A 25,949-nucleotide genomic window follows, 5' to 3' on the forward strand; every position below is an offset into this window, starting at 1 on the left:
CAGAGTTCAACCTAAGAAGCATGAGTGATAAAAAAAAATGGTGGTGACTTTCTGCAACAATATCCACTGTAACTAGCGACAAATGAATTTAACAAAGAGTAAAAGTAGAAACTATGAAGGTTCTCTATGTTAAGACTACATGGTACAAGCATTGGCATAGCCAATATGTCTCGCCTTTGCGACCTTTATACTGTTTAGCCATGCAGCACATAAACACACAGGTGAAAGGACACTGAAAAAAAACATGCAAATATGCTTAAAAAACAAAAAACGTTTATTACTAGATTAAACAGCAAGGACTATGAAGAGCTACCATAAACACAATTTGATTTCTATTTCTGCGCACTTTTGGTCGAACTTGAATGTGGCCTGAAAATAAATCAACTGTTGCGCATAATACTTAAAAGAAACAAACCTTATGAAGGCGGCAAAACAAGCAATGACTGAGGAGGGAAAGGGAAGAGGGATGGACACAGGGAGAGGATGGGTGAAGCGAGGGCATGGGGATGTAAATAGCATCGGGAAAGCTAAACGGGACGGGGTGGAGCAGCCATTGTGGTATTGGACGCGGGACGGGACGGAGCAGCCATTGTGGTATTGGACTACAATTAAAGTCCCTGAAATTGTTTGGGAGAAAAGCAAGCGTGTAGCAATCCCGAGCAAGACAGACCACACTACGGCTTGTGTGCTCTGGGTCAGTTTGAAGCATTATGTGCCCCTGGCCCTCGCCACCGCGGAGGAAGTTAGCGAATTAAAGTCAGCAATGGGCAGGAAGTAGTGTAGGAACGGCGAGCGAGCTGAGGCTATACAAAATACAAGCATGAAAGGCAGCAATGGGCCGGAGGAGGTGTAGGGACAGCAAGCGAGCGGAGGCAAAAAACAAGCATGAAAGGCAGCAACGGGCGGGTGGTGGTGAAGCGACAGGGCATAAGCTGAGGCAAAACAAAAAGTAGTGCTGCAAAAGTGCTTAAGTGGTTAAAAGTGAACTGATCCATGTAACTGGATCAGTCACCAGAGCGGAAACAAACAACCAAAAGGCGGGACAAAGACAACAAAGGGACCACTCAAAAGCAACATTTTATGAGGGGCACTACAAAGAACCAATTATCAAGTGATGGGCATGGCCAAACACCACAGATGGAATACACCATGCCACACAGAGAAGCGCATGTGCGTGGCTAGGCTAGACCTAAAAATGGACACACTAGGATTCTTGGACTTGCCTGTTGGGCAGTCAGGCACTGCTAGATGGGCTGCCTTGAAAGGGTCAGTGTGAGGAGCTGTTTTTTTAGTAGGACCCATTGGGTGTGACTGGAACTAAGAAAAATGGCCCACACACTGGCCCATCTGGATACGGCAGAGTGCCCGACTGGCCAAACCAACATTGGATACACTAGATAGTACTAGTAATCTCATCTGTATGTAAGCATTACATCCTGATACACATATGGTGTGATCTACACAAAGCCATTGGTAAACCAACATCTATGTTTGTGTCAAAGCTGGCCACAACACTCAATTCACAAGGCAAGCAGCGACCAAGTCTAGCACAGTAAATAAAAGAAGCACCATAATTCAGCTATTGGTTGAACCAGCCAAAATCCAAGGATCATACAATTGCACAAAGGATCGAGCCAGTACTATGTACATCTTATAAAGCACGCCAAGCCAATAAATCAACAGCCAGGTAAGACAAAAGTAACGCACTGTTGTATATACATTGATAACATGTTGGATACTGAACACACACAGTAAAGGAAGCTTCACAAAAATGTAACACTACATTCATGGGTACGTAAATATTCAAAGTTACAGAATTCCAAGCGCATAGAGCTACATCATGAAACTAGAGTAGACCTCTGATTGCATGTGTGTCCCTCCGTAGGCCTCACATATGTACCGGTTCCTTAAGCTATTTTTTATGAGTTGCTCAACGAAGCGTACAATTGTCCTCCACTTTATGCATTTACATGCGAGTGTTGTGCAATACTATAGTGAAGCCTGTGAACGCTGTAAAACGTGATAAGACCAAGCAAAAGAGAATGACCATGAGGACATCAAGTGTTGTATTGACTGCACTAATTGACTTTTAAAGCTGCATACCAAACCAGAAATGTGACCAACATTTCTCCAGCCCTAATGCATCTCACAAGTGACTGATACTGCTGCAGCCTGACTGGCTTACTGGGAGTGCACCCAGCATGTGGCTGATTTTAAAACAGCACTTCTAGCATTTTACAGGCTTGCCTATGGCCTGTTAAGAGGCACCTACCTACCACAAACTCTCCGACTTCCCAACAGGACAGTTTTCCATACACACTCCCTGAACTCTCATTAGATACAAGTACACTTGAGTATGAAAACATTAAGCATATTGTGGCTCATACATCGTTTAAATCAATATAGTGCACCCATACACACAGAGCGACATGCCCACATACATGAGCGTAAGGTGTGTATGTAGATATGCTGTGCAGATCTATCAGTTCCTGTATCTGCATTTTCTTAAAGTCTTCAATTGACTTTCTGTGACTGCCAGAAGTCCTGCTCAGCAAGGATGCTCACACCTGAGGGATTCACTTTTGGAGCACCTATTTAGGTTTGCTTGGGAAGAGCTTCAGCTGACTGAGGGTCTTTTCTGTGAATGACGATCAGCATGTATGGTGCATTGACATTGTCATTATCAAAGTGAAAGTAAAGGAAGGAGTTTGGCTCCTTTTCCTTCCATTGAGCTCTGTGGGGCAGGGGAATGGGGGGGGGGGGTGGAATCACAGCATAGTCATCCAAGCACTGATCACAATGTGAGAGATATTACTGGAAAGGGGAAATACTCTCCATTCCAATGATACTTCTTCCCTCCTTGATTCTAACTTGGGGATTCCGGTAGGAGGTCGATCTCCAAGCATGAATCCACCAACTAGACACCAGGAAGTTAAGAAGAATGTAGAGAGAGCTGCCCCTTAAACCCTTCCCCTCCCCCCCCCCCCAGGCACAAGCAGTTGCTTCACCACCCACTAAGGTCTCCAAAATTATCAACAGATTTTCTGGGGTACTTTGCTATTACAGAAAAGGCCTCAGATCTCCTTCTATAATATGGACTGCTGTGGCAAAATGACCCCTGGCGCGATCATGAGGGGGAGTTACGTTCTTTTCAGGCAGGCATAGCCCAAAGGAAATGAGGGAACACTCAAGCCTTAGCATCTAAACCGTATTACAGATGTAGGTAGAGCCAAAAAAATGTCTGGAGGCATATTGACTGTGCGCCTCACTTAAGTGGGGAAAATCGGTGCATCCTATTCACCCCACAGCTGCCACTTGGGACGTGAGTAAGGGGGTACCAGAGCCTCCTCAGTCAACCACTTTTAGGCAGGTACAGTAACACACTGCACCCACCTGCAGCAGTGTGTCCCCCTCTTCAAAGAGAGGCATATCCAGTGAAAGACTGGTGCCCTGTGCTTCATTAATGGGCTCTGCTCAGTACAAATTAGCAGAGTTTGTGTCTCCACCAACGAAATGTATTTATTGGTAATCAGACACACTGATGAAGCAGGTCCTTGTGTCAGCTCCCCCTGCGACAATTCTCCTGTCCAGCTTCCCCACAGTCCCCTACCCTCCATTTTGCCTTTTCTGTCCTCTATTTGGTCTTTTTTCTGCTTGTTTTTCTGCCCTCTGTTTTGCCTTTCCTGTTCGTGTTTCTGCCCTCAGTGTTGACTTTTCTGCTGTTTTTTCTGCTCTCTGTTTTGCCTTTTCTGCTTGTTTTTTTGCCCTCTACTGTGGCTTTTTCTGCTAGTTTCTTCTCTCTTCCCGCTGTTGCCTCCTCAAGCCACCCAGCGCCCTGCCTGCCCTCCAGGATCTTCTTAATGGACACCGCAGTGCCAAAGGCAAGCCGGTCTACGCCCATCTGCACCTGGACAGCGCCAGGACCCCTGGCCCTCTCACCACCCACCACTACACTGCCAAGGAACTCTTAGCCCTGGACCCCAGACACCGAAACAACATATGCTACACTTCCTCCCCACGATCAACGAAAGGACCTTTCACCTGCCACCACTTCTGCGACTCCTGCAACACAGGGCCGCCAGCCCGCCCTGAAACCCTCGCCATTTCCACCCAGAAGAGCACAAACAACCCGGAACCACTCCAATGCACCATGCTGAACGGACGTTCCCTCTGTAAGCATGCCACGGAAATCTGGGACTCCATCACCACCCTCTCCCCTGACGTTGCCTTCATCACTGAAACATGGCAATACCCCTCCTCGAACCCAGATATCGCCACTGCAACACCCAACAGCTACAAGATGATACACCGAGATTGCACCAACAAACATGGCGGGGGCATCGCCATCATTTTCAAGGAAACCATCCAATGCATCGCCACCAATGATGACTGAACACCCCTCATGGAGCACCTTAACTTCCAACTACAAACTGAGGCAAAGACCATAAGAGGCACACTTGTATACAGGCCCCCGGGACCCAGGCTGGCTTTCTGCGATGCCATCTCCAACCTCATCCCTCCCCTAGCCATCAACTACTACCACTACATCCTACTTGGAGACCTCAAATTTAAAGTCGACAACCTCAACAACCCAAACTCCACCTCCCTCCTGGAGAACCTGAACAACATCAGCCTCACCCAACCGGCTACTGAACCCACGCACAAAGCCGGACACACACTTTACCTCATTTTCACATCCAGCAACAGAATCAAATTCAGCGACATCACAGAACTCACCTGGACCGAAAACGCCAACATTTACTTAACCATCTCCAACGCTCAGCATACCATCCCCAAGCATCACAGCTCCTTCTGCCACAGCTGGGGCAAGGTAATGGAGACTCAGTGGACACAGGCCCTCAAATTCACCCAACCCAAAGCTTCATCAGACCTTCACCAGGCCGTCCAGAACGTTTCCGCATGAATCATCAAATGCACCAACTGAGTCACTTGATGAAACCAGCAAAATCTCAAAAAAACTCAAAACAAGCCACCTTGTGCTTGGTGGTTCTGAGCTCTGGGGTGTACAAGTGTTACAAACGCGAGAAACAGTGGCACGCCACCAAGCAGCCCTCAGCAATTACTACTGGCGCATCAAGGAAGCCAGAGAAAAGGCATCACAGCCTGCATCTATACAGCGGCCAACCACACAAAATTACTTTTCAAAATAGTCAAGGAATTCTCCAACCCATCAATTACAAAAATCACAAACCACCCTCTCAAGAAATCTGCCACACCCTCTTGGACTACTTCCACAGCAAGATTGCCACCATCTACAACACCTTCGACCAACCAGCACACACCAGCCAAAAGATCACCACTTGGTCTCTGCTCACCACTCAGACCACCACAGCCATCACTGTCATCCATTCACTCCGGGCACACACCGACCCCTGCCCCCACCGTCTTTCCAACCTTGGAACAGACTATCAGCACAGAACTCACCAGCATCAACACCTCCACCACCAAAGCAACCTTCCCGGACAGATGGAAACATGCAGAGGTCAGACCCCTCCTAAAGAAACCCTCCGCCAACCCCAGCGTACTCACAAATTATCAACTGATCTCCCTGCTTACCTACTCGGCCCAAGTACTTGAGAAGGCCATCAACAAACAGCTTACCGAATACCTGGAACAAAACCACCTATTTGGCGCCTTCCAATCAGGATTCTGTGCCAACTACAGCACAGACTGCCCTGATCGCTGCCACAGAGGACATCAGAACCCTCCTCGAGCCCGGAGAGACTGTGGCACTGATACTCCTCGATCTCTCTGCTGCTTTCAACACCATTTCTCACCACACCCTCATCAACAGACTCTACAACATCGGCATTCAGCAAAATGTCGTCAAGTGAATTGCCTCTTTCGTCACGGGACGCACACAGAGCATCCAGCTGCCTCCCTTCACCTCCGAACCCAAGGATAATCTTATGCAGCCCCCCCTTGCAGACATCGTCAAGTCCCATGGCCTCAACATAATTTCCAACGCAGACTACACTCAACTCATCTTCTCACTCGCCAAAGACCCCTCCACCACCATAATCAACTTCTGCAACGCCTTGACCAATGTAGCCAACTAGATGAAAGCCAAATGCCTTAAACTCAACTCCGACAAGACAGAAGTACTGAACTTCGGGAAGAATATAACCAAATGTGACCACAGCTAGGGGCCAGCAGAACTCAGACAAAAACCCACACCTACAGACGATGCACGCAACCTCTGCATCATCCTCGACAGCGAACTGACCATGAAATGACAAGTCAACGCAATCATCTCCTCCTGCTTCCACACCCTTCACATGTTCCGCAGAATCTTCAGATGGATCCCAGTCAACACCAGAAAGACTGTCAGTCAGGCCCTCGTCACCAGCCGCCTCGACTAATGCAATGCTCTCCACGCCGGCATCCCCACCCAGCTCCTCAAAAGACTCCAGACCATACAGAATGCTGCAGCTACTCATCCTGGACCACCCAAAAAGGAACCACATCACATCCCATCTCAGAAACCTCCACTGTCTTGCCATCCAGAAGAGATGCCAGTTCCAGATCCTCAGGCACGCCTATAAGGCTCTGCATGATCAAGGACCGGCCTACATCAACCGACTACTGAACTTCCACCTACCCGCAAGACACCTGCGCTCCTCTTTACTAGCCCGTGCCCACACCCCCCACATCAATCGCAGCCGCAGTGGCGGCTGCTCCTTCTCCTATGTCGCCAAGACCTGGAACAACTTACCCTTCCATCTTCGAACTTCACCCTCCTTGGCGGATTTCGGGAAGAATCTCAAGACCTGGCTCATCGACAGAGCTGTCGCACCCAGATACCACTAGGGGTGACAGTGCTGCGCTATACAAATGCAGATTGATTTATTGACTACCCTGGACACCACTAATTAAGGGTATGTCAAGGTGCAAACAAGGACAACGCATCCAATGTGTAATTCGGGTCGAGGATTTTTTTAAAATAATTAAAGCATGAGGTGGTAGCAGTCCGTCTTGGCTTCAGGGTACACCCCAAACCCCTGTCCTTCTGTTCCCATGGATCAATATAGTCCAAAGACTGTTGTTATCCCCATGGCAAGTGAGAAGCAATTTGGATTTATTTAGGTATAGCTTTGACATATAAGTCAGTAGAGGGGGGGTAGACTCTTCCCCCAATTCTGCCTCCCCCCGGTGGCAGACTATCCGGTGCTAGAGGTGAGGGGAAGATTGGCACAATGGTCCAGAGTGCAAGATGTGCTGATGCTGCCTACCATTGCTTTTTGGACACAATTCCGTTGCTTACAGGGATTTCTGCCTGGCAGATTTCCCACAACATTCCTATTTTGGAATGAACATGAATATCAGGTGCTTACTGGTCTTTCTGTCCCTTTGCCAGAAAGGAACAGAATCTTCCACCTCAGCTGACGGAGCGGGGAGCTGCAGTCCAAAAAGCCCCGCCCTCTATGTTTCTTTTCCTTGATCGTCTGTGTGGCTTTCTGATCCTGCCTGTAATGGGCAGGTAGGGGGTACATGACCCAATCTCTCCACTTACAAGGACTGAAATCCCACAAGACTTTAAGGGGGAAAAAAGAGAGAAAAGGGGAGCAGTTGAGGGAGGGAGGGTGCTACACCATGCTGGCATTGGGGCTAACCCCAGGCACCAGACAGTATTAATGACACAAGGCTGAGGCAGAATGGGTGGTTGCCCCATCTCTACCAGCCCAAATAGAACCCTACCAACTCAGGGCATTTCTGAAACCTAGAGACCAAGTGGAATCCAGGGCAGTGTGCCCTTCATGGATCCAAGAACATTTTGTACCCAGAATGCCCTGAAAACATCAAAATCATGGCAAAAACACACACTTTCCTCTCTCTTTCCATGAGTTTTGCCTGCAATAATTTGGCCCAGGGTAAGCCGTCACCAGGGATCCTACCAATCCTGGGCATTTCTGAAGCCCAGAGACCCAAGTAGATTAAAGGTAATGTGGATCCCAGAACATTTTCTGACTCAGAATGCCCTTCAAATATCACAAATATGTTTAACACACCCATGCACTCTCTCTTTTCCATAGGAGATGGCTGCAACATTTCGGTCCGGTGAGTGCTCGCAACCGGGGACCCTGCCAGACGTGCCCATTTCTGAAACCTAGAGGCCCAGAGGAATCCAGGGTAGTATGACTTTTGTTGATCCCAGCATATTTTCATACCCAGAATGCCCTTCTAGGCACACTTTCTTGAACAACACTTTTCTCCTTTTATCCATTTTTCTCAGCTCCCTCCAGGGGAATCCACAAAACAACGGTATCTCGAGAATCAACAAAATATGGGGTGGAAAAAAGACGCATTTTTGACCTTGAAATCTTTTGTGGCAAAAGAAATGAAGGCTATAGTACGAACTGCACCAATTATGAAAAAACGCCTCAGCACTTATGGGGGTAAAAAATATTGTGAGGCTGATGGCTTTACCCTCTATTGGATATACATTTAATTCTTTGAAAATTAAATTCTAAAGAAGTTAAGTTTTTAAATGATTTGAGAAGGCTGTTAGGTCAGGCAAGTAATTAACCCTTCTTGGATGAACAGTTGTCTCTAAACATAAACATTTCAAAGCATACCGTTTCTCCATATGTATAATACGTAATTCTGTTCCAACTATAGGCAAAAGGAATCATTGGTGTTTATTCCAATCATTTCTACCGCGTATTACGAAAACTGTGGTATTACACCTAAGCGTTACAGCATAAAATAATGACTTCAAGAAATATCAGTTTTTGCTTTGCTTTTACACCAATTCATACATCGTTCCAAGAGCTGAGCAGCAAAGTAGGGACTATTTTAGTGTTACAGGATAATATTCCAGTACAGGGTGATGAAACACAGTTACAGCTCAGTATTTTTCTTGGCTTGTTCTGAACCACTTGCCGCCAGGCATTTCAGTTACTTCATTGAGAAGTAGCGGGTATGGCTGTCTGGCCTAAGGCTGTATTACTAATGTTTCCATCATTTGTTTACATTACCCTAACTAATTTATCAAACACGATTAAAATAAGTAGCATCACAGCTTGTCAAATACTTATTTGATTTTGCTTATTTCCATAGTACTTAATATTACCTCATTAAAATAAAATGCAAGAGTTCACATACAATTGCTCAGGGATGCAGCCCAGAGATTGCCAAACTAATACACAGTAATTAAAGTTTCAACCAAAACATCTTTGGGACCAAGGTGTTTTACAGTTCAGTATAAAGAATACTAAATATGCACTGGCTGGGTATTTAACGGAAAAAAAGAATGCAAGTTAGAAATCGTGTAAGTTCGTATAACAAACAAATCAAGACAGCTAAGGCAGAGTATTTCAGATTCCAACTTAACCAAGCGTCTAATTGACCCAAGAAACTGTTTGAACTGGTTAAACAACAATCGGTGGTAGCCCCTAACCGATCGGCACCGGAAGTCAGACCTCCCTCATGTGATGATCTGGCTGCCTTTTTTACTGAGAATACTAGACTTCTTAACATGGATCTGGAAACTAGGAGGGCTCTACTGCTACACAATGAACCTGCACCCCCACTGGCCGTACTAGACAAGACAGCACCATGTAGCTGGGGTATCAAGAAAAACGCTTCCTGGGACACCTTTACCCCCTTCAATGAAAATTATATCAAAAAGGTTCTTCGGAGTATCAACCGATCTAATCACTTCAGTGACCCGTTACCAACCACCATCTTCAAAGTAATTAAGGATGAAATCTCCCCATTCTGGACATAGATCGTCAATGCATCTCTGGCTCAAGGCACAATCCCAGAATGCCTAAAAGAGGCTCAGGTAACACCTATATTAAAAAAAAACACAGCTAACAGTACAGATCTTAACCACTTCCGACCTATCTCCAGCATCAAGTCAAGTCAAGTCAGAGGCACTTTATAGCGCAGAACATAGCACTCTGAAGAGTCTCATGGCGCTTGCAGCGACTCTGGTCGGGAACGAAAGAAAAGAGTTACTTATCAAACAGCCATGTCTTCAGATTATTCCGGAAACAGCTGTGAACAGGAACGGATCGTAGATATACAGGCATTTTATTCCAGGAGGACGGCGCTAAATACGAGAAAGATATACCACCTTGTCTAGTAGTATTTATTCTGAAAGGGGTGAGCAGTGTCATGGTACTGGACCCAAGTGTCCACTGGGGCTTATACCAGCAAAGCTTTTTAAAGCATCCCCACTCGAGCCAAATTCCTTGAAAAATGCGCCCAATCACAACTATGTACGCTGATCGAAAATTTCCATCTCCTGGACCAACACCAATCTGGCTTTCGTAGTGGGCACAGCACTGAATCGGCTCTCACCCACGTGATGGATGACATCTTAATAATGCATGATCGAAATGAATCCTGCCTCCTCATCCTACTTGACCTTTCCTCCGCATTTGACACGGTCATTCATGACAACCTCCTATTCATTCTGGAGCATAGGATGGGCTTTTCTGGTCAGGTGCTGCATTGGTTCTCGTCCTTCCTGCAGCAGAGGACCCAAAGAGTTAAAGCGAACCACTCTCTCCCAGCCATCCCCAGTCAGCATGGGGGTTCCCCAAGGGTCCTCCTTCTCTCCCATTCTCTTCAATTTGTTCCTGGCACCATTAGCTAATTTTCTAAAATCTTTGGACATTCGCTTCCATATGTATGCAGACGACACCCAACTCTATCTGAAAATCTCTTCCCCGGATGATATCAATTCACTCAACTCCACCCTACTGACGACCCAAAACTGGTTAACTGAGAACCACCTACTGCTAAACCCCTCCAAAACAGAATTCCTCCTCATTTCTCCCCCGAAACATACTTCTAAAATCGACCTATGGATGAACCAACTCACCGCCTTCAACTGCTCCCCCCGCATTATCGACTGAGCAAAATCTCTAGGAATTATCCTGGACAAGCATCTGAATATGAAGACTCACATTAGCAACCTGTGCAAGGGAGCTAACCACCTTCTGAGAACACTCAGGAATCTCAAACCTTTCCTACCTCAAGCAGATTTCAAGCAAGTGGTCCAAGCGCTTGTCTTGCCGAGACTTGACTATGGCAGTGCTACGCTATGTGGCCTCCCCAAATACACTTTGGCCCCCCTAAAGGCTTCACTGAACGCGGCGGCCAGATTGATTACGGGCACTAAGCAAAAGGCACACATCTTCCCGGTTTTAAAATCTCTAAACTGGCTACATTATGAAGCTAGAATTCAACTGAAGATTGCCTGCCTAACACACAAAGCACTCCACTTCAAAAAACCCCATCTACCTTGCACAAAAACTAGAACTATCCGGAGGGGGTAGACTGTCAAGGAGTGCAAATTCCCTCCTCTTAAAACCACACATCTTCCGCAAAAAGAGAACATGCCAACAAGCCTTCTCTGGCTCTGCTCCAAAAATGTGGAACTCTCTTCCACCTGAAATTCGGAGGATCTCTTCCAAGGATGCTTTCAAACTGGAAGCAAAAAGATTCCTCATGAATAAGTTCTTACCTTAACATGAGGGACATTTGTTAGCTCTAAGCGCATCAGACATACCATAGCATCGGTTATTATCCCTGTATATGTTTATTATTTTGTTTTGGTTATTATTCCTGTACATGATTACAGTATTTACTCCCCTTAAGTCATTATGCCCCATCGTCTAGCACATTCTTCGTTCACCCAGGTGTATAAATGATCTGGTAGGTGTTCACCATCTGATTCAATGCCTATTAGACTCCCCATTTGACTCATGTTTTGATTATTGTTTTGGTATTGGTTTTTATTCCTGTATATGATTATTGTACTTACTCCCCTTATGTCACTATGCTCCATCGTTTAGCCCATTCCCCGTTCACTCAGGTTTATAAATGATCTGTTATGTGTGCACTATTTGATTCAATGCCTATTAGATTCACCATATTAGACTCATGTTTTGATTTGTTATCTTCCTTTCCCTCAAATTGTAAAGCGCTCTGATATCCTTCGGGATCAAGTTCGCACTATATAAAACTCTATAAATAAATAAATAAATCTAATAGGCAAACAATAGAATTATGTGTCGGTATGAATAAGAGTTTTAAAACATTTTTGGTATAACTAGTGAAATTAAGGTGGCTCAGCTGATCGCTTAAACGTGGGTGATTTAAATGGGTGGAATGGAGTATTAACTATTTACACTTGCCCAATCAGGTTGGGACAGTGGTCATTTAACCTGTTGTGTGCTTATGACGAGCCCAGCTCGTCATGAGGCACAGTGGAGCTGTGCTCATGACGAGCTGGGCTCGTCATAACGGTCGCGCTGTGCCCACGCTCGATTGATTCCCCGCCTGTGCGGGAGAATTAATTAGTGGGCGGAGTCGTGACGAGCTCAGCTCGTCATGAGCACAGCTCCACTGTGCCTCATGATGAGCACAGTGCCGCTATGGCCCCCCCCCCCCCGCGCCGCGGGGAATTACCCCCGCGGGAGAGGAGTTAATATTAATTCCAATTTAGTAGTTATGAACAAGGAAATACTAATTTTGATATTATTTGGACTGAGCCCAAACAATGGCCATGAAGTGCAGGTGTGTTTTTTACGTGGTGTGGGTAATCTATGTAGGAGAGTGGGATCTGCTTCTTATAGTTACCCCCCCCCCCTTTTTTGCTGATGTAACACTGTTTTCGACTTAGTCTGGCCGGGATCCTACTATTCAGGACCCTAGTCTAGCTGCTTTCTCCTCTAAATTGATTGCATGTACTATAGATACACTCCAGATTGGATTCTGGGGTACCCTTATAAGTTCCTAGTATATGGTATACTATGTACCCAGGGCACAGGTACCCCAGAGGCCTCGCAGGGGCTGCAGCAAGTATTGTGCCACCCCTGAGAGATCATTCAAAATGACACCACAGGTCTGCTACAGCAGCCTGTGTGAGGTGGTGCATGCACCCCTTACTTAGATATAGGTTCACTATATCTATACTATATCACTGCACATATAAACCTATCAGTCACCCCTGTGGCAGGCCTTATCAATCCTGAAGGCAGGATGCTGGTTTTATGTGAGAGGGTGCACCTTCATGAGCAGAGCCCCTCTGCAGCCTTTGGAACCTCTTTTCCGGGGTTTTTTGTGATGCACCCAACCAAATATACTTAAGTGCATTATAACCTCGCGGTAAATGCTAACTTTAACGCCGCCTGCATAGAAACATGTTGTGTTTGGTGTCAAACACCTTGGAATCATACCTCCCCGCCATTAACTGGCGGGGAGGTATGATTCCACTCTCCTAGAGTGACATATGTGACATACCGGGCTACCCGGTACCAGCTTTCTCGACCTGGGCATCACAGGATGGATGCTGCCAGCCACAGACACGAGTCTGCCCTCCTGCTGCTGAGCCAAGCTCGACAGGGGAAGGTTTGACAATAGGTTTCCTGTCACAGGGAGGTGTGACCACCTCCCAGACAGGCTTTAGTGTATTGGGGCTGGGTGGGTGCACTCAGAGTGCTTTGATGTCTGCACTGGGGGCACATTTGGTGTCCCTGTGCATAGTCCAGCTCAAACCGGTTGCAAGAGTAATTTGCTCCTGCTCAGGGGCGAAACTAAACAAAGGACATGGGTGTAGCCACCCCTCTGCCCTGACCCTCCCATAGGTGGGTCCCCAGAGTTTGTCCTACCCCTTCCTTGGGTATAAAGTGGAACCACTGACTAAAGGACTTTAGATTTTACCTGGACTAAACTCTGCTACAGAAACCAGGTACTTCAACGATCTGCACAACGCTGGATGACTGAAGAATCTCCCTTGGAGAAAATGAGTAACTCCCCTGCAAGGCAGGCACCTAAACTCATCTGACCGGTTTGCATCTCCCGAGCTCCTGTGGACTCCTAAGATATCTGCAACACAGGAGGTGGCTTCCCGAGGTCTCTGAGGTTGACCTGTGCCCTCAGTAATTCTGAGGCCCGTGTCCCTCGTGGGGACCAAGCAACCCGAACCCATGTGCACCGTGTACTTTTGCAGCAGCATATGCTTATCGGCGATCCCTGAGGCTGTGCTTTGCGCTACTTGTAGTCCTGACCCCGAGCAGTAATTCCACCGAAGATTTCCAGCCTACACTCCACGAGTGTTCCGTGGGCTGGTATTTTGTGATTCAGCATGAGGTCCCTTCGCGATCCCTTGTCTGTTGGCCTGTGGGTCCCCGTGAAGGTAACTTTGACTTTCCGTGGGCTTTCCTGGTTGCTCCAGACGTGCACTGACTCTCCATAGCTTGGAGAGTCCCCAGGACCTTGCTGGTCCTCACCGAAGCATCTTTCCTCTGACCGCGTGGGTTGCATTTGCCAAGGCTTGTTGGTGTTCAATCCGGTTCACAAACTGCACCCGTCCTCCGTGGGTCCCCTGTGTCACTACTTTGGGTGGTTCCTTGGGGTCCCAGTGATTCTACGTGCTCCAGGCACTGTGTCTAGTCAAGTCATGGTTGTATACCAGTTTTAGTATATGGTTCGGTCTCCCCCTGGACCCCGCGGTGTATTGTGCTATTTACTATCGTCCTAGTGATTGAATATTGTATGCTTTGTTCTCTAATCTCATAAAGAGGTTAGTAGAGAGTGTTTAGTGATAAATACATATATTTTATATATCTCTTGTGTGGTTCTCCTTTTATTTGGTCATTCAGGGGTTTCTGATCTGGTTAAACAAGCTGCTTTACATCCCTTCGAGACTTAGCCTGAAGGCTGCTCTCCATAGCTACCACTAGGAAAGCTTTCAATAAAGGTTGTCTTTAACCTAGTCATCAATAAGGGTTGTTTGGACTTGTACAAGGTGCCCACTTTAATTATTGGTCAGCATATACCAACTTCTCACAATCTACATGCACCATTTACAAAGCAGAAGTATACTACTGTATGTCAGTACATGTGAAGGAACATCATTTTTATCCATATTCTGGAAAGGGCTGGGAGCACTTTGCAAGGGACATTTTACCTGTTGCACAATGCACCCAGCACAACAGACGTCTTCAAACCTTATAAAAGGGTCATCGGTGTTTTAGGAGGGCCAGATGTTGCACGCCTGGGAATTATTCATTTTCAAAAGTTAATTGCTTTATTTCCATTTTATTTCTCATCGAAAAAAGGATGCCACGTATCAGGCGCTCATCAGTGTTACATTGGTTGTTACAACTGAAAGAACGGTTCTTGAAGTCCCTTCACAAATCCCACTTTTTTGTAATACAGGTTTGGGTTCAAAGTAGCCACATTGATTGTTATATATGAAAGGATTGGTCTTGAAGTCCCTTCTCAAATCCCACACTTTTGTAACACAGGTTTGGGTTCAAAGTTGCCAACACTTGTTTCGCGCTATGGAGGCATGCAAGCAGGGTTTTTGCAAGGCTATTGCATAGAAAAACGAAAATATACAAATACCAAGTTTCAAAATGAAGTATAATGAAAATATTTACAAAGTTAGGTACTAACAATATTGCTGCTACTCTGCATTCGTGATAAGACACTCTACACGTGTTTTCAAGATTTCTTTTAACATGATGTTCTAGATAAAGATTGTAACGTGGTGAAAAATAGAAAGTGAAACCCACTAGTGTGAATTAGAAAAATTAAGTGATGAATTGTTATGCATGAAGCCGATGTCGGTGATACACTTTACCTCTAAAATTATTAGAACTATTCCTATTAATAAGGCACTGGCAACAAATTACTGGGCATGCAGGGGAAAGTGACTGGTACCTTTGACCATCGTATTATTCATGCAACTTAAGAAAAAGTCTTGTTTGGAGACCTCTAATCAATCATTTTTAATTCTGTATATAGGAGTCTGACAGAAGCAATAAAGAGAAAAGAAGAGAGCCCCCTTGCTCTCTTCCCCCAGAAAACGTTTTTAAATAGTTAACCTAATGTGGGAGTACGAACTGTTGCACTTCAACAAATAAAGTAGTGTTATATTCAACAATCATAAGAGACAGGCAAAGTCCAATTGCTACTTGGACTGAAAAAGATCGAAAAGGCAGTAAAAAACCTAGAGTTGAATTCAAGCATATTGTAAGTACACAGTCATACCTTATGGCGCAGTCCGCAGTTATACAATTCCCAAAGGGTTTCTATTATGAGCTCAGTAAGCTTATCCATATCACGAACCCTTTATATTATTTTTCTTTCTTACTGTCATCCTGAATACATGCTCTTCAAATGAGTCATCACTTTTAAGTTTCTGAGGTAACTGACTTATGGTTCTCCTATCTTACACGCTTACAATATACTATAGGGTGAAACACATGTTGGCTACTTTAAACCCAAACCTGTGTTACAAGTCTATAGAGAACGTGCTTCAACTTGAGAACCTGCTCCCCTGCCATAGTATATATAGAGATTTTACATCTAGACCTAGGAAAACACAAAACTAGTTGTGCCATTGCACAAGCAGCTTTAGAAACATAAGTCGGAATGGAGAAGTGAAACAGAATATTTGGGCTCCAGTAGCCACTGCCTCTTGGTGCAATTTATGCAGCACTGCACATTCACATATACTTATTAGCGGTTTTATTTAATGCAGCCAATGAAAAATAATACATCACAGTATACAGTAGTAACATGTTATAATTATATAAGATTGCATAAAACAACTAAATATAATATGCAAGGTGATCTAACTTTTATAAATGCTGCACCCATTCCAATACCCAGAGTAACAAGCAAAATTTGTTTTCATAGCAGAAAGTGGCACTGAAAAAGCAGGCTATTCAGTTAAAAAAACACAAACACATAGGATGGCATTGTCCTAATGTCCGGAGAAATGGACTTTCACAGCCTAGGTGTGCTTCTTAAAGGTTTGAATAAGATTGTTTTGTCTTCTTAAATTCTGGTGCTACAAGGAAAAAGTAATCGCTGCTCCAAAAAGGCATTGTCTGCCATATATGATCAGTTTCTGGGCAAGGGCATTGAGGTTTTACATCAAAACTGTTTTACATGCCATTCAAGCAAGTTTTACAGATGCTTCCCAAAATATGCATAGGTTTTATAAATCTATATGAATACATAGACTGAAAGATCCATAAAACAACATATCTCACATAACACTTCTGAGGTAACCTGATGTACTAAAGTTCTGCTATTAAATTTATTCGTACAGGCAGTTGCTGACCATCTAAATGACTGTCCTGGAATCATGGTCACTCGACACTGTTTTACCACAGAACTCCAGTACAATAGCCCATTTTACATACAGTTCAATCCAACATTTCAAACAGAGCGCTACACTGCACAGGAAAAATATATATATCTCAACAGATGGATAGGAGGACAGAGATTCAGCTATCTTTCCAGGGCTATAATTTTCAAGAGGATTCTGGAGGGACTTCTTGATGTTCCTAGAGGGCACATTTCTTTCTACTTTTGCAAAGACCTGAGAAAGTGCCCCTTTGCTACCAATCATCTCCTACAGCTAATTCCTAGCTTTACTTTTTTTACAAGGTCAAAGGTAAGTGTTGATGAAGACACTAACACTGCTGTCATCAGAAGAAAAAAAAACTTCATAAGAAAGAAATCGCAAAAGAAGATTTTGAAATGTGCATTTGGCCTAGTAAATTTCATCATGCATAAAGACCAAGAATATTTAATTTATCAAATGTGTGACAAGTCCACAATTTGAAGCCCTCACATGAATTCCATACATTTTTTTAAATGAAGTGGCCATGACATCTCAGGATGGTGATTCAATATAAATTTAGATTTTCTATACCCTATTCATTAAGAGCAATCACATTCACAATTAATAAAGAAAAGCATTTTGTTCTTACCATGTAATCGAGAATTGACATAAGGCGGTGAAAGATTGTCGTGAGACCCAAGGTCTCTGCTAGGCATGTGATCATAATGGGCACCATCCCCATAGTTCTGTTGAGGCAACAAGAATAGTAAGATCACAGTCACTAATGTATTACTTGCAAAGAAACTGAGACACATTTTAATTCCTCTTCTATGAAGAAGTTTAATCAACGATTTCTGAATAAGCAGAATATGCTGATTTGGCAATCAAAAAAGTACCCAAGAAAATCATATTCACCTTCTCTGGAACAAAAAAAATATATATACTTTCTGTGGAAAACTTATTAATATGACGTTCAGAATGCTTTTTTGGATGCTAGTTGTTAGTGGACATACAGCACAAACATGATGCAAGTATTAAGGTCTGTTGAAGAGTGGAAGTACTGCTAGACCATGTGGCCGTACATGAATAGCTTGGCAGCAGGCTCAAAGTAACTAGCATAAATCTGCAGGCAAGAATAGTTATGCAGTTGGTACAGCATACACTATATTCTCCCCCTAGCTTTTCCTTCAATTTCGGTACTCCAATCGAATTTTTAAAAAATGGTACAGTTTGTAGTTTGAGTCAAATTACACATCCATTATCTACTACTGAGGCAGATCTACAGTAAACCCTACCCTAAACCAGTTGCAGCATTTACGTTCTGCTAGAAAAGTTTGAACCCTAACACAATTTCTATTATTCGTTCATCCCTACGGAAGGATGTACTCCTTTCCATAGAGAAACTCAAACTGTCCCAATTCATGATAAAATATTAACCTAATTTCTTCAACGTGTGAGCAAACCTTTCTCTTATAAATAAACTATCACTTGCTGGCAGTACATGTTCTCTCGTAGGTGTCCTTTCTGATTGACACAGAATTTGCTACTGAGAAGAAACAGGGCAGTGCATCAATGTGGATTGGTTCTTTGGCAGGCCCTGGGGACTACAAAATGGACAACCGAGCATCTCAATCATGATGTTCCGGTGACAAAATAAATGTCACCAGAAAACAACTATCAGAAAGGGAATGTTAAGAATTTTGCTTTGTGTAGAATTGAGAAGTTTTTGAAGCTATTGCCTGCACGATTCAGCTAGCAGTATGTTCAGAGGGCAACTAGAATATTCAGGTTTTGTTTACCCTTCATAAAGGTGATGCTGAAAAGGCAACAGTGAAGCTCAACAGCATGGTTTGAGGCCACCCAGAATCTAAATACACTCTCATGCTTTGAAACTAACTAGCTGGAGGGAAATATCCCTTGAATAAAAAGAATAATTCATTAGAATTATGGTAGAGCTACAAATAATGCAAAATAATTCACAAGTATCATCTTTTTAAAAAACAAAAGCCAACTGGTTGTGAGCAATAAATTAAAGGTAGTACCATAACATGCACATTTCATGCCTTTTGACATTTTCTACTGTGGTCACTATAAACCAATGTCAACTTTAATTTTCCTTAATTATACACGTGTGTGTGTGTTTATGTGTGTATATACATATATATACACATACATAAATATATATATATTTTTTTTCTCACTGTAAAAAACAAAAAATTAGAGGAAAATTTGAAGTACATACACTGGAACTTTCCCTTGGGGATAAAAAAATCACAATAAAAAGTGATCCAATTGCTACAAATTAAAACCTAAAAAAAACTTTAATTCATCAGGGACAGTCTGCTACATGAACACTCATGTTCCCACCATGCACTGTTCAGGATCGCAAACAAGAGATCACTGATGACATATGAAATGACAGAGGACATCCCCAATGACATCACTAAAGACACTGTTAATGGTGCAACTGTTGTGGGCAATATATAACCGTAGAAAATGGTGGTACAAAAATACCAATACATACACAAACATTTGTAAAGACATTTTGTGACAGCTTTTATCCTCTCACGCCACTCGCTAGTACAATCACAAGTGGAAAATATGGGCCTGATTTAGACTTTGGCAGACGGGTTGCTCAGTCACAAGTGTGACGCGTATCAAATCCACCTTATTACAATAGCATTTATTACATATATTTATGCACTGAGATTTTATGTGATTTTAATTTTCATTCTTTTAAGATTATATTTTATAATCGAATAAAGATTGTATTCATTCATTCAAGAGCATTATATCCTCTGGCACTTAATGAGGAGGGCGTAATATCCGTCACGTTTATTACGGGATAACCCGCGGCCAACCCATAAATCATGACCTTGATTGTTATGTTGTTGGCAATATAGTGTACTCCATACCATATAGCCTGCATTGACACTCCACAGTATAAATATTTTCATTTAGATGTTTGATGATATACTTATAAGACCATTTGCAACAACTGACGTCCATGAGTTTTTAAGCGTTGCATTAGACAACCGATAAACCAGATTGAGCAATACAGTTGGCATCCAAAGTCTGCTCTCTTTCTTGCCGCATTACAAGTAGGCGGAGCAGGCTGCCTGGGGCTCTGGGTGTTTATAAAGGAATATGCTTCTGTAAAATGGTGGCACCCGATGTCTGCTCACCTTGCTGCCGCATCACAAGTAGGCGGAGCAGGCTGCCTGGGGCGCTGGGTGTTTATAAAGGAATATGCTTCTGTAAAATGGTGGCACCCAATGTCTGCTCACCTTCCTGCCGCATCACAAGTAGGCGGAGCAGGCTGCCTGGGGCGCCGGGTGTTTATAAAGGAATATGATTCTGTAAAATAGTGGCACCCAATGTCTGCTCACCTTCCTGCCGCATCACAAGTAGGCGGAGCAGGCTGCCTGGGGCGCCGGGTGTTTATAAAGGAATATGCTTCTGTAAAATGGTGGCACCCAATGTCTGCTCACCTTCCTGCCGCATCACAAGTAGGCGGAGCAGGCTGCCTGGGGCGCCGGGTGTTTATAAAGGAATATGCTTCTGTAAAATTGTGGCCCTCGTGAAGCATTGATAAGCAACATGCCAACTTTAAAACAATCAAATATATGAACACTTTTACAGAAATCTGAAATAGGGGGTTAGGGTTTGCTAAGCGCCCAAATGTCTTGGCAGTGGGTTACCATTTACTGGCAGTCTTGCATTCTAGTGCACGTGAGTACTGCTTAAATAAACGCAGACACATGAGAACAGTCAGTTTAAAAGTATATTAGATAATTATAACAAAAGTAAACATACATGCAGCCACCTCCGGGGTGGATGGCCATGCACACCGGCTTGCACACTGCATGACAGCTTCTAAAGAGGAGAGGGAAGAAGGAGGAAAGTTATTAATGTGCAATAGTTAGTTCGTTCAGCAGTTCCGAGTTTACATCTGGGGAAACTTTTAACATTGCCGGTAGCAGCAGAATAGGCTCATTTCTAAACTTAGTCAACACAAAAGTGCATTTCACTGACGAAGGAACACCACAAAGCGCATCCATGCAGGAAACGTTCTGGTTAATACTGAGTGTCTTTTGGAATATCAGGTGTTAGCAAGTACTGCAGCCGAGCTCAAACTAAATAGGTCTGTAAACAGATGAGCTTGCGCCTGTGCATGCCACCAGTAACAACTTTGCAATACAACATTCGGGACAGACTTAAAATTAAATCACTTAAGTCACAGGAGAAAAGTCTACATAGGCAAATCAGTTGCTCTTATAACAAAGCCAAGCGCTTCTTCCACACACACACACACTGGGGCACTATGCAGTACTCTCCCTGAAGCTCTGATTTGCGGATAAGCATTCGTTTCCTGTCAGGAAGAGGCAAAGCTGCAGATTTGCACGGGCAGTGCACGAACGCTAGATTACATTTTACAGAACAAAACATGCTAGTTACAAGCTACACAGGAAACTCTTTAGGGTGCCGTGTAGGCCTAGGTGAAATTCATGCAATATCCTTTCTGGAAATGTTTAAAAACATCAAAAAATTACACATTACTAGAGATGCCTGCTTCAGAATTTTGCAAAACATTTTATCCAAAATTCGTTGGCAAAAGGATGCATTTACCTTATAAAGAAAAAGCACAAAATCAACTGTGCAACGTTGCATATAGAGTATCTGAAGAATTTCTCAACAATTTCACTTAAGAATCATAACTGGAAATGCCAGAAATGTCACCAGGGCCTAGTTCTCCAACCAGATTTTCCATAACGTGTCCTAGTATAATAGTACAACAGAAATGTGCATTGATAATTGCACCACCTAAACCAATCAAAGCATGTGACATTTGCACAAACTTACAGGAGCGAAAAATTGCATTCTGTTAATTCAGTTGAATGATGGGAGGCTGACAGAACAAGCATTTGCAATGCAATAGGTCTCGCATTTACGAGAGTTTCAGCTATTGGCATTGTAAATGACAAGGCCTTCTATTTATGTGTTATTTTTAAAACATAAATAAAAGGCATTGCCATTTACAATGCCAATATCTTAAACTCTCGCAAATGCGAGACCTATTGCACAGCAAATGCTTGTTCTGTTTTGTTATTGATCCGAGTTTTAATCAGTAATCAAAATGAAAATATCTAAGTGAAAGCGTTTTTAAGTGGGTGAGGAGAAGCAATGGGACAGAGCAATGTGAAGCGGGCAGTAGAGACGTCGCAGGGGTGAGGAGAAGCAATGGGACAGAGCAATGTGAAGCGGGCAGTAGATACGTCGCAGGGGTGTGGAGAAACAATGGGCAAGAGAGGAGAATGCGGGTGAGAAGGAGAAACATTGGGTGAAAAATTAACCTCAAGCAGGCAGGGAGAAGTGCACAGGTGTGAACGCATGGGTGGGAAGTACACAAGGAGAAGTGCTACATCGAGAGGGTGGGGAAAATCACATGATGACAGTCAACACGGAGCACCTCGGAATATAAGTACACGAGGGACACAGTTGGAAAAAGCATGCGCCCTCATGGAGTGCTTAACCAGATATTTATTAAAATGGTGTTATTGTTTTTTTCGCAAAAGAAGTTCATAACGTAGAATACTGAAAACACACATGAGTACCTATAAATATTAGATTTAAACACATGTAGAATTTGTGCTTAACACAGGTTGCAGCAGTGAGACCCTCTTAGACATTCAGCGGGAGTGACGCACTGGTAATGTACCGAGTCACGACGGTGCTTGGGTGTAATGCTCAGCAGAGGTTGCAGCACGGAGACTCTCTTGGAGGTGCAATGGGCCGTAGGTCCAGTGAGAGACTTTTTGAAACCCCTGCTCACGATACTGGAACGGTATTGCACTGGTGTTTTCAGACCAGCGGTGCCCCCTGTGTGCTCTGTGCTTCAAGGTGCACAGCACAGGCTCGTCTGACGTGCCATCATGCATATGCAACGAGATGGGGGCCTCTCTGTGCAGATGTGACCCTTTCTGCCCAGGTTTAGCACCATTCAGCAGCACTGCCTGTGCCACCGCCGTGCACTGGTGGCTTTTCGTGCAAGAAGTCCCTGGCACCGTCGTAGGGTTGGCTTTATTGTGAGCCCTAGCATCTGTCTGTCTGCAGCACGTAACCCGGGCACTCACCTGTGCCCTGCAGCTGCTGGCACCAGAGGTGTCTGTGTACTTACTGGGCGCAGGGCACGTACCTGGCGCTGGCACTGCGAGCTGTGCCCCATGAACGTCGGTTTCTACTCAGGCATCCCATAATTTCACACTGGCTGCTGAGAGATGAAATGCTGCTTCCTGGTTCAGAGTCAGGGATCTGTGCGGGCACACGCAGGAACGCACACACACACAAATGCACGCACACACTGACTGATCCACGAGCACACAAAGGCACACAAACACCCAGAAGACGAAGGACCGCTCACAAGCAGACACGCAGTTAGGGCACACAAAACCTATTTATACATTGGTGCACACAAAACACACCTGGAAACATGCACGCACACACCCAGATAGAAACATGCAGAGAAATACACACACCCGAGGGCGTATACAGAGGAAGAGGCAGGCATGTGTGCACACCACTGCTGCACACACACACGCACACCTTCACAGCACAGCTCCAGTGCACAAAGGCACTTTTACATGCACTCGAGAGATTTATTTTATGTTTTCTACAGAGAGAAGTTCCAACGCTGACAACAGAGGATGCCTCCGCAAGTGAAATGGTTAAAGCAACACTTGCCAGTTAAATGAACTTTCCAGAGAGTTCCAGTGGTATGCAACACTCTTACAGATTGTGGTCATGGAGGAACTCGTCTACACATTAACTTCAGATATATCATGGTGTGTTCACGAAAGCGGCCTGTTTGGGAATCTTCTGAAAGATACTCCGTGCGTGGCGCTAGCTGTTTCTCTCCTTCCCCGAGCCACACATTCGACACCAACAGGAGGGTGGTAACCAGCGCTGGAAAGTAGGGGAAACTCTACGGAAACTGGTACTAGTACCAATATCTGGGACGGATCCCCATGGACGTATGCTGATGCTGAATTTGCCCTGCTGTCATATTACTCCCCGAAGCACACATCCGAGGCCGGCAAGCTCGCGGGAGGGAAGGGGAGCGGGTGGGGAATAAAAATAAACAAGCAGCATGCGCTGCCCACCCCTCGCGCACACCGGCTCCTTGCGCATGCGCCGCTGCCATGTTTAGGTCAGGCAGTGATGCGCCAGGCAAAGTCTGAACAGTGCGGACTAAAACTGTAGTTGGTGGCCTCTGCTTCCGGACTACACGGAAGTCAGACAGCCACTGAAAACAAAGGTAAGAAATGCAAGAACAACACTAAGCCAATTGCAAGCAGCAGAAGCAACTACCGGCTGCTTTCCAACATATACAGATTACTTAAGGTCTCGCTGAGACAGCGCATGCGCTGCCAAACGCGAGACCTAAAAATGATAGGGGGAGCTTTTCAGGGTAATACAAAATTGGGCTTGCAAGGAAATATTAGTTTTGGCAAATTAAACATAATATTCTAAAAGAGTAATCAAACATGATGTAACAGTAGGATTATTACTGATTGGTAGTTATTTTTGTTGTTATTCACAGTGACCCTTGACGAAGGGCATTTCTTTGCCCGAAATGCATTGGGTTTTATTTAAATTAACACTGCCTTTGATGAACTTCGCAGCAGTCATGTTCTTACAAGAGATCCGGAGGGGCACAGTCAGAAAACTAGAAATTTGGAAAAAAGACGCATGTAGTCAAGTGGGGACACAAAATTGTGAGAGTAAAACAAAGAAAAGGAGTAAAAGGATGAATGAAACAAGTCAAAAGTGGTTTAAAAGGAACTAATTATTGCTAATGTGGCACATTTCGCAGTGCGTTTGGTTTGGGGCGCAGACACGCCCCATTTCTCAGTGTCACTTTCTAAAAGTGGCATTTTCAAACACACGATTTAAAAACTGCCTTTACCAAAACGTGTGTTATTAAATTCTGAGTTCAAAGAGCCTAAATTCCCTTTCTCTATCTTGCCCCAATGGGAAGTTACACTTGTAAAATATTAAAAGGAAGCTCCCATGTTAACTTATGAGACAGACAGCCTTTCAATAGTGAAAAACGACATGCACAGTATTTCACTATCAGGACATGCAAAAACACACCAGCACATGTCCTACCTTTCACATACTCTGCACCCTGCCAATGGGGGTACCTTGGGCCTACCTTAGGGGTGTCTTATGTGTAAGAAAATAGGAATTGGGGACTGGCGATTAGGTGCACCTGCCAGGTCGACATGACAGTTAAAAAAACTGCATGCGTAGACACTACAGTGGCAGGTCTGAGACATTTGAAAGGCTACTTGGGTGGGTGGCATAACCAGTGCAGCAAGCCCACTAGTAGCATTTGATGTAAAGGCCCTGGGAACACACAGTGCACGTTATTAGGGACTTACCAGTAAATTAAACTGGCCAATCATGGATGACCAATCATAATCACAATTTACACAGGGAGCACTTGCACTTTGACACTGATCAGCAGTGGCAGAGTGCCCAAAGCATCTAAGCCAGCAAAACAGAAGTCCAGCACACAATCAATAATGCAGGAGGTAGAGGCACAAGGTTAGGGAAACCACACCAAGGATGCCAAGTCTAACAGGGCCACTATACCTACAAATGAAATGTAAGCAGTACAAACCAAATAGGACACTGTGCTAGCACCACAAATGTCACAGTGCCTTACAATAAGAAATCCCGAGGTGGCTCTGCTTTCTCAGTAAAAGCTGCCTAACTCTACAGCTAATTGCCAACCAAGATTCTAAGCATCTGAGAGCAT

At 44.4% G+C, this 25,949-nt stretch overlaps 1 protein-coding gene across 28 annotated transcripts in view; it reads right to left on the bottom strand.

Moving 5' to 3' along the window:
- Positions 1-25,949, bottom strand: part of TCF4 (transcription factor 4) — an 886,011-nt gene that overhangs the window by 607,207 nt on the left and 252,855 nt on the right. For 19 of the 28 annotated variants that reach the window (XM_085630081.1, XM_085630059.1, XM_085630079.1 and 16 more), the window contains 2 exons: positions 20,942-21,001; positions 17,775-17,871 (listed from right to left, as the gene is read on the bottom strand). In XM_085630081.1, the coding sequence (XP_085486207.1) occupies positions 17,775-17,871; positions 20,942-21,001 (157 nt within the window). The remainder of the gene's footprint in view (positions 1-17,774; positions 17,872-20,941; positions 21,002-25,949) is intronic. The other 9 variants (XM_085630087.1, XM_085630074.1, XM_085630092.1 and 6 more) reach the window with 1 other exon arrangement.

This window comes from Triturus cristatus, chromosome 2_1, assembly GCF_964204655.1.
Source record: "Triturus cristatus chromosome 2_1, aTriCri1.1, whole genome shotgun sequence".
NCBI lineage: Eukaryota > Metazoa > Chordata > Amphibia > Caudata > Salamandridae > Triturus > Triturus cristatus.